Below are 13,843 nucleotides of genomic sequence, written 5' to 3'. Positions count from 1 at the left end.
TATCTTATATCGTTGGAAAGGTAATTTGACGAGGAATACAACTAAACACATTTCATTTTCCAAAAACATCATTTACAAAAATCAAAATCCTCGTCGAATGATCGTTATTTAACGTTTCAAGCTAAAAAATGCAAACGGTGATTCGGGAATCCAATTTACGCATACGATATGCCGTTTCGAAGGTAATTAAACATACAATACAACTAAACACTTACAAATAACATCTCATAGCATTCAATTCATCAAAATTCCATTTTAAAGTTCATCAAACCCTAACCAAAATCATGAATTCAACCATTTTGTAAATGAAGCTTTTCTAAATCAACCTACACATCAAAATGAAGCTAATGATGCTAGTAACACATTTAATACATGAACTTTAAGATTTAAACAACATTTAATCATCTAAAATTCAAGATTAAACACACCCATTTTTCATATTCAAGCTAGTTACTCAAAACAACAAATCGAGTAAACTAAACACATATTCATGTTAGACTTGAGCCATAGACACTAATTAACACCATTTCTAGTCAAAAATACTAAGAACATGAAATCTAGAGTTTTAGAAATGTTACCCAAATGAGATGAAATTGGTACCAAAATGAAGAGGATGAAGAGAGGATCACGAATATGTTGTCGGATTTGTTGTAAGCTCCCTAGATGTGAAATGGATGATGAATCCTTATTTGTGTGAGTTGAGAGTAAAAAGGGAAGTAAGAAAAGAGAGGAGATGATGGAATGAAATGAGTGGTGGTGGTGGTGGGTTACTAGTTAACCAAATTTGCCCAAGTGGCAATATTAGTCCCTCAAGTTTGTAGTCGGGTGCGGGAATTAACCAAACGAATTACTTTGAAATACGCGACAAAAACGGGAGATGTTATAATCGAATAACGGAATTATCAAGAACATTAGTTAACGAATTGTACGAATATAGATGACGAAAGTTATTATAAAAAAAAAAGATGGGCGTTAAAATAAATTAATGGAAAAACGCGGGATGTTACATCTACCCATTGACCGATTTTCAAGGGGGTACATAATAATTACCGACACCCGTACAGTGTTAGGGGTTAATGTTTAGCTCGATATTATAACTCATGGCATATCGGATATTTTGATGTTTTGAAATAAATCTTGTGGTCTAAAATTATTAATTATTAAACCTATGATGTTCACTCAACCATTGTGTTGACATTTTAAGCATGTTTGTCTCAGGTGAAGAATATCTTATGTGCTGCCCTATGTTGCTTGCTGTTGCATTGGAGTCCACATTTATTTATATTTTAGCATTTGTTAAACATTTATTACATTTGGGTTTACCATGTAAAACATTTCGTTTTCCACTGCAATTGAATTACTGATTTTGTTAAACGTCTCATTTAGAGTCGTTCTCGTTTATATAACGGTGTCATGATATTGGAAAAGTCATATTTACCCCCGGCTTTATTTGGGGGGTATGACACTCAAGACTTGTGGCATCATCGTTTGGGACATCCGGGCAACCGTATTTTATCTTTTCTTAAGAATAATCATTCTATTTCTTGTCATAAGGATAATAAGACATCTATTTGTCAATCTTGCATTTTTGGTAAAGAAATAAAATTTTCGTTCCTTGATTCTATTAATTCTACTTCCTTACCTTTTGACATTATTCATAGTGATCCCCAATTTTAAGTTCGGCCAGATACCGGTTTTATGTACTTTTTCTTGACGACTTCTCTAATTTTCTATGAACTTACCCACTTTCAAAGAAATCACAAGTTTTCTCTACTTTTCTTGCTTTCTCCAAATATCAAATATATACAAACACAATTTAATATGCTCATTAAATCTTTTCAGTGCGATAATGGCAAAGAATATAATAATAACTCTTTTCATTCCTTTTGTGCCAATAATGGTATGACTTTTCGCTTTTCATGTCCATATACTTCTTCTCAAAATGGTAAAGCGGAACGCAAAATTTATGCAATTAACAATATCATGCACACACTTCTTGCTCACTCTTCTGTACCACATAATTTTTGGCACCATTTATTACAAATGGCAACCTATATATTAAACATTATTCCCAATAAACTTTTTCACAATTCTACCCCAATACAAATTCTTTACCAACGTTACCCCGCTTATAAACATCTTCGTGTTTTCGGATGTTTATGTTATCCTCTACTACCTTCCGCTACTATAAATAAACTTCAGTCTCGTTCCACTCCTTGTGTCTTCCTTGGTTATCCATCTAATCATCGAGGTTATACATGTTATGATCTCACAACCAACAAAATTATAATCGCACGCCATGTTATGTTTGATGAAATACAATTTCTGTTCGCCAAAATTAATAAATCTTCACCAACGTATTATTCTCCTTTTACTGATGACCCGCATCTATTCCTACGACCCAGTACTATTGTGCTCACATCTCCTCCGTCAGCTCCGTCAGCTCAACACCAAACTGAGCCCACATCTCCCACTGTCTCTCCTGGCCCTTCTACACCATCCTTGGTCCAGTCTTCTCCTGTTTCATCACCTACTTTACCAACTGGACCGACACTTCCCACAGATAGCCAGCCGAGCCCACCCACCTTCTCATCACACTTCTCCGGTTAGACAAATTCACACTCGTAGCATGTCGGGTATTTTTAAGCCCAAGATTCCTTTTAATCTTTCTACTTCTACCGAGCTATCTCCTATACCGCGTAATCCTAAAGATGCGTTACTTGACCATAATTAGAAACTAGCTATGACTGACGAGTATAATGCTTTAATTGATAATAAGACATGGGTTTTAGTTCTACGAACTAGTGATATGCATATTATTCGTTCTATGTGGGTTTTTAAGCATTAATATAAGTCTGACGGTACTTTTGAGCGATATAAGGCTCGTTTGGTTGGTGATGGAAGGTCACAACAGGTCGGAGTTGATTGTTATGAGACGTTTAGCCCCGTGGTCAAACCTGCTACTATTCGCACGGTTCTCACTCTTGTTTTTGAAGGTATTTTATATGCCCGATAGACATATAAAAGTAATGCGACTAATGTGTTATGATCCAAGTCGGGTCATACCCAATAACAAACTTACCAACACCTTATTAGTATTTGATCTTAACGATTGAATCATTGATTAAATACGCGACACTTGAATTTTAAGGAAAAGGTTTCTTAAATAATGTTACTTGATATGTTTATATATAAGTTATGGAATAACTTATATAAACAAGGATTTAATTATTTATAGGTTAAATAATTAATTAAGTTATGTTACATTTTATAAAATTGGTTTTATAAAATATACATAACAAATAATATACAAGTTTATAATATGTGTTTTATAAAATCATGTTTTATAAAAAAACTGATTTTATAAATTTAGTTTTATATAAATGTATATTGTATAACATGATCCTTGTAGTGGCATTGGGAGTTCAAGAAACATGCTAGAGAATGGCCCATACTTTTTTTAGTATCTATAAGCATGCTCCTTGACTAAATGCTAACCAAGACATGCAAACATATGAAGTGAGAGAGCAAAATAAGCTGCACAAAACAGTCTCCTGAGCTGCTGAATGCTGTGGCATTTTAGGGGTCAAAAGGAGGATCATTTTCTTCTTTGCAAGCTAGTTTTCAAGTGTCAAATAATCCTAACAAAAGTACTAGGTGTTGGTTATAAGTTTGGGGTATAATCTCTTGAGATTTCATAGTTTTGAGGCTCCATTCATCATCACCTTTCTTGTTGCTGCTGATCAGAATTTTGGGTGCAAACAAAAGGGTTTTGATCTTGGTTAATTAGTTAGTTAAGTGTCTAAATCTTAACTAACTTAAAGAGTGGTGTTGGTGCATCAAAGGATTGAGTTTTACACACTTGTTCATCATCTTCATCATCACTCGTATACCTCCTAACTTGGAGAAGGTATAACCTCTAAACTACTTCTATTTTGTAAGCATATTTCATGACTTGATGTCTAATTGGAATTCAAATATATTGGTCAAATATATACACTTGTTTTCTTAATAAATCATGCTTCTGCTTGCTATAAATCTTACTAAATTGGTTTAGTGATTATGTTAACATTAAGAACATGTTGTTATATTGAATTCCAACAATGGTATCTAGAGCCGAAGTCTATGGATTATGCTTCTTTTATGGTCTTTAAACCCACTATATTTGAATTCCATGCACATGCATGATTATGGAATGTAAAAATGTTCGGGTTTGGGTGGGTTTGATAAGGTGGCCGAATTCTTGGAGGTTCCAAGAGGGTTTGGAACTTGCAAATTGGTCATATTTGTTCATATGTTGTTGTTCACAATCATAGCCAAGACCTTGTGGTTGAATGAATGTTTGTTTGGTTGATTTGTTAATTTCAATATGGTTGTAATTATTCATTCAATTGGTTTGTAATAATATTCATTTGGTTATGTAATTTATTTTATATTTGGCATGTAAAATAGATTAGGTTGTATTTTCATTTTCTAGACAAAATGTATTAGGATATATTTTGTAAAATGATGAAGATGATGAAGACTTGAAGAACACATGAAGATGCATTTGGATGCAAGTTTAAGTGGGAGGTTAAAACCTTCTACTTTGTGTTTTAACCCTTAACCGGTGACATTTGTTTTCGGCTAAACAAATGTCCACCAAATTGGCTTGATTGTGAACACATTTGTTTGCATGCGTGGTTGTTATATTTCTTGTATGATTGTGGATTGTGTATGTTACTACAACAAGTTATCACTCAAGTTAACAACAAGCATAACTACAATTTAATTGGTTAAATTATTAACGACATGCAAAATGTCAATTTAAATGGCTAAATTAAAAACGGCTAAAAAGACATTAATAAACGGTTATTAAGAACATGATAAGGATCATATATATAAAATGGTTTATATCAAGTAATTGGCTAAAATTACAAGACTTGAAAATGGATTTCAAATGAACCATACACTAAATGCATGTTGGTGTATGGCATAAATGTTTTCTTAAACTAGAATTAACGAAAACTTAAAATCCCTTAATCGACAAGGCAAACAAGTTAAACGCCATCCTTTTGTGTGACACTTGAAAATATTAAGGAACTCATAATGGGATAAAGGTCACCTAACCGTTGTAAGCAAACTAATATGATTAAGGTAAATTTCACATGCTTGTGGGATAAAGGTCACCTAACCACTTGTATGTTAAGTTTACACGTTTACACAAGTAGGACGACTTGATTTGGAAATCATGAACTTAGGGTCACCGAAGCATGATGAACAAATAGGCGTTGATGGGATAATATGCCATGCAAAAGGATTGCATGATCCCATAACTTAGAAGTTGCAAAAGGATTGCAATTATCATATAATGACTACCTAACTAAATCAAATGACGGGATAAAGGTCACCTAACTGAAATTTGGTTTACCGTTGGATTCAAAAATTTAATAAATATCAATTGGATTTAAAGGGTATTGATTGTTAAATTAAAATTGATACTTAAACAACTTTGTTAAATTTTGTAGATGGCCGCCAATAACAACAACAACATTCCTAACGCACCTATTAACTTTAACAACCTATCGTTGAGGTCAATCCTCGAAAAGGAAAAACTCAACCATACGAACTTCATGGATTGGTTCCGCAATCTAAGAATTGTCCTCAAACTAGAGGATAGGGCGTATGTGTTGGAAGACCCCATTCCCGATCAACCGGACGAGGATGATACGGAAGCCATGGCTTATTGGGAGAAATATTGCACCGATTCGTTACAAGTCTCTTGCCTCATGCTTGGGACTACGATACCCGAACTCCAAAAGGACTTCAAGCATCATAGTGCATATGACATGATCACACAGTTGAAGGAGATGTTCCATCAACAAGCTCGTGTCGAGCACTTTGAAACGGTCCGAGCGCTTCATGCATGTCGGATGGACGACACCCAATCTGTTTCATCTTATGTCCTTAAGATGAAAAGCCTTATTGATCGAGCAAACCGTCTAAATTGAAACGTGTCTAATGAATTAGCCACGGACCTTATCCTTAACTCATTGTCAAAGAGGTTTGACACATTCGTGTTAAACTATAACATGAATGGTTGGGATAAAAGCATTGGCGAATTACATGCCATGCTTAAGACAGCAGAAGCAAGCATGGGTAAAAGGGCTTCACCCGTGTTTACGATCAATGAAGGCGGGTCCAAAAACCATAACACTTCTAAGCCAAAGGCGGCTAAGAGGAAAGGACCCGCCTACCAAGGCAAGGGCAAGGGAAAGGGGAAGATGGTTACCCCAACCAACAACAACAAGAAGCAAAAGGTTGCTGGAAAGGCTAACCCCAAGGAAGATCCGTGCTTCGGTTGCGGTGAAATGGGTCATTGGAAACGAAACTGCCCGGTCTACCTTAAGGAGTTGAAGGAAAAGAGGGATACAGGGCAAACCTCAGGTAATGTATATATGGTATATATTGAGCTTAGTATTACTTCTTCTAATACATGGGTATTAGACACAGGATGTGGAACTCATATTTGCAATTCTTTGCAGGGGTTCAAAAGAAGTGATCAAGAAGTGGGAACGACAAGTCTCTTCATGGGAAATGGAGCAAGGGTGCAAGTGAAAGCTCAAGGAGACTTTGTTTTAAAGCTACCAAGTGGTTTGGAGCTTATTTTGAAAAATGTTTTGTATACACCCGATTTATCTCGAAACATTATTTCTGTATCCCGTTTGAAACAATATGGTTTTAATCTTAATTTCATTAATGATGATATCCATGTTTCTTTAGATAATGTGTTCTATTTTAAGGCTTCGCCTTCGAATGATATTTATGAATTGGTTCATAATGACACATCATGCAGTAGCTCATTGTTCCATACGAACACCAAGAAACTCAAAAGGGATTTGAGTGATTCCTACTTGTGGCATTGTCGCCTTGGTCACATAAAGAAGAATCGATTGCATACACTTCAAAAGAATGGCCTTTTGAAATCAAATGAACTAGACTCGTTTGATGTATGTGAATCTTGTTTACAAGGCAAAATGACTAAAGCACCTTTCAAAGGGACCTATGAAAGGGCTAAGGACTTATTGGGATTAATACATTCGGATGTATGTGGACCCTTTAAGTCCATGACTAGGAACAGTGAAAGATACTTCATTACTTTCATTGATGACTTCAGTCGTTTCGGATATGTCTACTTGTTAGGACATAAGGACGAAACTTTTGAAGCATTCAAAGAGTATCAAAACGAAGTACAAAATCAACTCAATAAGACAATCAAGGTACTTCGTACCGATAGAGGGGGTGAATACCTAAGCGATGCTTTCCAAGATCATCTTAGAAGTTGTGGGATTATCTCGCAACTCACTCCTCCTGGAACACCCCAACTGAATGGAGTTTCTGAGAGGAGGAACCGAACCCTAATGGATATGGTTCGATCTATGATGGCTAGAAGCTCGTTGCCTCTATCATTTTGGGGTTATTGTCTATGCTCCGCGTCTCATATTTTAAATATGGCCCCAACCAAGAAAGTGGAACGAACTCCTCATGAGATGTGGTTCAGAAAACCTCCATCTCTATCATACTTAAAGGTATGGGGATGTGAAGCTTATCCTAAGCATTACGTCCCTAATAAGTTGAATGCTCGATCCACGAAGTGTATCTTCATAGGATATCCCAAGGATGATATGGGATATTATTTCTATAATCCTTCCGAGCAGAATGTATTTGTTGCTTGGAAGGCTGAATTCCTTGAAACTAAGTTCCTAATGGAAGGTAATAGTGAAAGGAAGGTAGATCTTGAGGAGGTTCAAGATAAATTAGATGATACACTATTGGTTGACACTAGCACTCAACATGAAAATGTTGAGAATGATCAAATGGATGATCAAAATACACAAGACGTTCGCAGATCTGGTAGGATTAGTAATCCTCCTGAGAGATATGGGTTTCTCATGGACGGTTGCTATGTGGTTGATTTGGATGAACCAACCAACTACCAAGATGCTTTATCAAGGATTGATAAAGATAAATGGCAGGAAGCCATGAACGCTGAGATGCAATCCATGTATGACAACCAATTTTGGGAACTTGTTGCGCAACCTCCTGGCTCTAGGCTAGTTGATTGTAAATGGCTTTTCAAAATGAAAACCGACATACATGGAAACTTGGATACATATAAAGCTAGACTTGTAGCAAAAGGTTTCACTCAAACTCAAGGGGTTGACTATGATGAAACTTTTTCGCCTGTGGCAATGCTGAAGTCTATTAGGATATTACTTGCCATTGTTGCTCATTATGATTATGAAATATGGCAGATGGATATCAAGACCGCTTTCCTAAATGGACATCTTGAGGAAGATGTCTATATGGTTCAGCCTGAAGGTTTTGTGGATTCGAAATATCCTAATAAGGTATGCAAGTTAAAGAAATCAATCTACGGATTGAAACAAGCATCCAGAATGTGGAATCATCATTTTAATGAGGAGGCCAAGAAATTTAGCTTCATTAAAAATGGTGATGAAGCTTGTGTATACAAGAAGGCTAGTGGGAGCACTATCATGTTCCTTGTACTATATGTGGATGATATATTGTTATTTGGAAATGATATTCCGGCAATGGAAGGTGTTAAAACTTGGCTAAGTAAATGCTTCTCTATTAAGGATCTTGGAGAAGCACAATACGTTTTGGGGATTGGGATCTATAGGGATAGATCCAAGAAATTGATAGGTTTGAATCAAAGTGCATACATTGAAAATATCTTGAAAAGGTTCAAGATGGAAAACTCTAAGAAAGGTTTGGTACCTATTTAAAGAGGAACGCTCCTTAGTTCATCTCAGTGCCCCACCACGAAAGATGAACAAGAGAGAATGAAGAAAGTCCCATACGCATTTGCTATTGGGTCAATCATGTATGCAATGATATGCACTAGACCGGATGTGTCATGCGCTCTCAGCCTGACAAGTAGATACCAGAATAACCCAGGAAACAGTCATTGGATTGCTGTCAAAAGTATATTGAAATACCTTAGGAGGACTAAGGATATGTTTCTAATATATGGGTCTGGTGAGGAGGAATTCGCTGTAAAAGGTTACGTGGACGCGAGTTTCCAAACTGATCGAGATGATTCTCGATCACAATCCGGTTATGTCTTCACATTAAATGGAGGTGCGGTCTCTTGGAAGAGTTCGAAACAGGATGTTGTTGCTTTATCCACTACAGAGTCGGCGTACATTGCCGCATCATTGGCAGCTCAGGAAGCTGCATGGATGAAGAAATTCATCGACGACTTAGGAGTAGTCCCTTCCATTCAGGAACCTCTTGAGATCTTTTGTGACAACGAGGGTGCGATTGCTCAAATTAAAGAACCTCGTGCTCACCAAAAGACCCATCACATTGAGCGGAGGTTCAACTACATAAGGGATGAAGTTGAAAAGGGAAAGATATGTATTCACAAAGTTCACACAGATCTTAATATAGCGGATCCTCTCACGAAGCTCTTACATGGAGCAAAACATACTGGACATGTTTGTGCATTAGGGCTTCGATATTCTAGTGATTGGTCATGATTTATTTTAAGTATTGTAACGGAACGAAATTGTTCAAACTCATTAATATAATTATGGCATTAATTTATTTTGAGCTATGTTCCTATTTTGCATATTTTATCCATGAATAAGTAATTATTCTAAATTCCGTAGTCGATCACATTTGTGGGAGCAAGTGTGAGGTTTAGACTATTATGAACTTGGATTGGTATACATTCACGGACTGAATGTGGGGCAAGGTTGCTACCAAGGTTCATAGATATTTGTAAGATACAAATATTGGAAGACCCGCTCTCAAGATTCACTAAATGGAGCCTTTGTGGTTGATTACATGTAATCTTGAGTAAAGGCGAATATCATTGTATCCTCTGACCTGAGATACATATTGGGTTCGGATATTTACCAAGTATTGTGCCTTGATTCTTTCCTTCGCTATTCTGAAATATGGTAGTTCACAAGGAAGAGCTCAGGCATAATGCAAGGTACATATTTAGGACGTATGTAGTCAAGATGGAATTTGTCCCTCTTATTCGTTGAGAGTCAGATGTCTAAGGCCTGATAAAGTTAAATCTATAAGAGAGTGATCACTATGTATCTCTTGGAGTTAACATGACATCTAGGACGAAAGGATATAATGAAAGATTCACCTATTCATATTCGAGATGGGAACTCGAAAGGGATGATGTTATTGAATGGCACAAAGTCATAACATATTGGGGGTGATGGACGGTCGTTAGGTGGTATCAATCGCTTACATTAATTTCTTATGTTTCTCGTGCAAGTGGGAGATTGTAGGTATTTCGTATGCCCGATAGACATATTAAAGTAATGCGGCTAATGTGTTATGATCCAAGTTGGGTCATACCCAATAACAAACTTACCAACACCTTATTAGTATTTGATCTTAACGATTGAATCATTGATTAAATACGCGACACTTGAATTTTAAGGAAAAGGTTTCTTAAATAATGTTACTTGATATGTTTATATATAAGTTATGGAATAACTTATATAAACAAGGATTTAATTATTTATAGGTTAAATAATTAATTAAGTTATGTTACATTTTATAAAATTTGTTTTATAAAATATACATAACAAATAATATACAAGTTTATAATATGTGTTTTATAAAATCATGTTTTATAAAAAAACTAATTTTATAAATTCAGTTTTATATAAATGTATATTATATAACATGATCCTTGTAGTGGCATTGGGAGTTCAAGAAACATGCTAGAGAATGGCCCATACTTTTGTTAGTATCTATAAGCATGCTCCTTGACTAAATGCTAACCAAGACATGCAAACATATGAAGTGAGAGAGCAAAATAAACTGCACAAAACAGTCTCCTGAGCTGCTGAATGCCGTGGCATTTTAGGGGTCAAAAGGAGGATCATTTTCTTCTTTGCAATCTAGTTTTCAAGTGTCAAATAATCCTAACAAAAGTACTAGGTGTTGGTTATAAGTTTGGGGTATAATCTCTTGAGGTTTCATAGTTTTGAGGCTCCATTCATCATCACCTTTCTTGTTGCTGCTGATCAGAATTTTGGGTGCAAACAAAAGGGTTTTGATCTTGGTTAATTAGTTAGTTAAGTGTCTAAATCTTAACTAACTTAAAGGGTGGTGTTGGTGCATCAAAGGATTGAGTTTTACACACTTGTTCATCATCTTCATCATCACTCATATACCTCCTAACTTGCAGAAGGTATAACCTATAAACTACTTCTATTTTGTAAGCATATTTCATGACTTGATGTCTAATTGGAATTCAAATATATTGGTCAAATATATACACTTGTTTTCTTAATAAATCATGCTTCCGCTTGCTATAAATCTTACTAAATTGGTTTAGTGATTATGTTAACATTAAGAACATGTTGTTATATTGAATTCTAACAGTTTTATCAAAGTGTTGGCCAATTCATCAGCTCGACGTTAAGAATGCTTTTTTGCATGGCTCCCTTCGAGAGAGAGTTTATATGCACCAGTCCCTCGGATTTCGTGATACAAAATTTCCGAATCACGTATGTCTCCTTCAGAAGTCGTTATATGGTCTTAAGCAAGCCCCACGGGCGTGGTATCAACGGTTCGCAGATTTTGTTACTACCATTGGATTCGTGCATAGAAGGTGCGATAATTCACTTTTCATATATCATAATGGTTCGCACATGGCTTAATTCTTTTATATATAGACGACATTATCCTCACTGCCTCTAGTAACACACTCCGGAAATCGATTATTACTTTGTTATCTCGTGAGTTTGCGATGAAAGATCTAGGACCTTTGAATTATTTTTTGGGCATTGCAGTTCAACGTTTTCCGAACCGACTCTTTTTACAGCAGTCCACTTATGCGAAAGATATTATAGAACGTGCAGGGATGTCTCAATGTAATCCAGTTCGCACACCTGTTGACACTAATGCGAAACTTAGTGGATCTGATGGCCCTCTTGTTTATGATCCTACTAAGTATCGTAGTTTGTCTGGGGCATTACAGTATCTCACTTTTACTCACCCTGATATTTCTTATGCGGTTCAACAGGTTTTTCTGGATATGCATGATCCGCGTGCTCTTCATTTACATGGGTTGTATCGCATCTTACGATATTTACAAGGCACTTTACATTACGGCGTGCACTTATATAAGTCGTCTAATACACGTCTTGTTGCTTATACTGATGCCGATTGGGCAGGGTGTCCCGACACTAGGCGTTCTATGTAGTGACCCGACCAAATCGTCATTGACGGCGCCGCTAACTTAGGTCCCGTTATGTGGTCGTAGTCCCTATATGAGACTCGTTTGACCAAAAATACGTCGCATTCATTTGAAAAGTACAAGACTTGCAAAGTTTAGTTTGCCAAACGGATTGACTACAAGTTTAAGTTTACAAAAGTATAATGTATAAATGAAATAAACTTGCGACATAATGTAAGTTGAAAATCACGGTTGCTATAAATAGCGTAAGTCTGTAGACAAAAGTTTGAATCCAAAGGTGCTATCACTAGTGTATGTATGTATGTATGCTTGACTCCAAGCAAGTATGAGTGTACGCGGAAGCATGTAACAAATAGCCAAGTATGAACCTGAGAAACATATAGAAAACTGTCAACAAAAAACGTTGGTGAAATCATAGGTGTTTTAGTAAACGTTGTATTTGAACCACAAGATTTAGTATAAGATGATTATCAAAATCATTTGCATTCCAAAGTTGTTGTTTGTATCCCGGGCACCCAATTATCAAACTTAACTGTTTTGCACCCTTTGCGTAGTGTTAGAACATACACTAGACCCGAAAATATATTTCATCCGCTAACGGTAGCGAACCGTCCGAATGAGGCTCGTCAAGCCCATGTGATCACATAATATAAGTTCACGTTTACACCCTGCAAGTGTAACTAATGATAATTGAATTGAGGCTTTTTGTTCAAACCCGTACGTGGAATGTTCGTTTTCGTACTTTTGTTCAAGTGTAAAAGTATGATACGTATATGTTTCTCATCCCATAGTTTAAAGCATAAAAGTTGTTGAAAGATGGGACTATGATCTCACCTCGAGTGCACGAGTATAAAAGTACTTCACAAAGTAAACGTGTGATGAAAGTTGCTTAGCCTTGACCTAAACAAGTAAGTTGTATCAATTAACCGGTTACGACACAAAGTCGGGCGAAATGTGTTCAATTAGTCCTATGGCTCGCTACGACTCGAATAGTATAGCATGTGAATCACATTGTCAAGTTTCATGCAAGAATCAAGTATAAAAGAGGATTAGAACGATTGCATAAACGTTTGGTTAAGTTTAACTAAAAGTCAAACTCGGTCAAGTCAAAGTCAACGAAAAAGTCAACACGTTCGGGTCGGGTCCCGAACTATTTTTCCGTGCTAATTATTCATATATAAGCATGTTAGAACAAGTTTCATGTGAATCGGAGGTCCATAGCATGCCACACATTTTTCGTATATTGGACAAGAAAGACAGAATCAAACCATCCCTATTGTCGCGCCGCGACAAAGGCTGGCCGCGCAGTGGCGAATAACGGGTGCTGGTACCTGGTCAGTCTCAATTGTTCAAGTCTTTTCCAAAACTCAATTTAGCACAAAATACAAACCGTAAACACTTAGAATGCGTATCTTATATCGTTGGAAAGCTCTTTTGACAAGGAACACAACTAAGTACATATTATCAATCAAAACATGCATTTTAAAATAATCAAATTCTCGTCAAATGTTTAATGAACGTTCATAATCAAAGTTTCAAGTTTGTAAAACGCATTTCATGATTCGGGCAACCAATTTACATGTATGATATGCCGTTTTG

General features: G+C 36.2%; 1 protein-coding gene across 1 annotated transcript; it reads left to right on the top strand.

Annotated features, from left to right (window-relative positions):
* Positions 1-2,743: 2,743 nt before the first annotated feature.
* On the top strand, positions 2,744-12,250 carry LOC139849638 (uncharacterized mitochondrial protein AtMg00810-like). Its single transcript, XM_071839272.1, has 3 exons — positions 2,744-2,785; positions 2,882-2,996; positions 11,838-12,250. The coding sequence occupies exons 1-3, from the start codon at positions 2,744-2,746 to the stop codon at positions 12,248-12,250; spliced, it is 570 nt and encodes a 189-aa protein (XP_071695373.1).
* Positions 12,251-13,843: the final 1,593 nt, after the last annotated feature.

Source organism: Rutidosis leptorrhynchoides, chromosome 5 (genome assembly GCF_046630445.1).
Source record: "Rutidosis leptorrhynchoides isolate AG116_Rl617_1_P2 chromosome 5, CSIRO_AGI_Rlap_v1, whole genome shotgun sequence".
NCBI classification, from domain to species: Eukaryota; Viridiplantae; Streptophyta; class Magnoliopsida; order Asterales; family Asteraceae; genus Rutidosis; species Rutidosis leptorrhynchoides.
Note: the sequence above shows the minus strand (reverse complement) of the source record. Positions and strands in the feature narration are given on the sequence as shown.

What these genes read in the sequence shown, in the direction of transcription:
- LOC139849638 (XM_071839272.1), top strand. Translation starts at nt 2,744, where the DNA reads ATGACTGACGAGTATAATGCTTTAATTGATAATAAGACATGG. An exon ending in TAATTGATAATAAGACATGG is followed by an intron (nt 2,786 to 2,881) that starts GTTTTAGTTCTA and finishes GAGCGATATAAG; the next exon opens with GCTCGTTTGGTTGGTGATGG. An exon ending in TCTCACTCTTGTTTTTGAAG is followed by an intron (nt 2,997 to 11,837) that starts GTATTTTATATG and finishes TGGGCATTGCAG; the next exon opens with TTCAACGTTTTCCGAACCGA.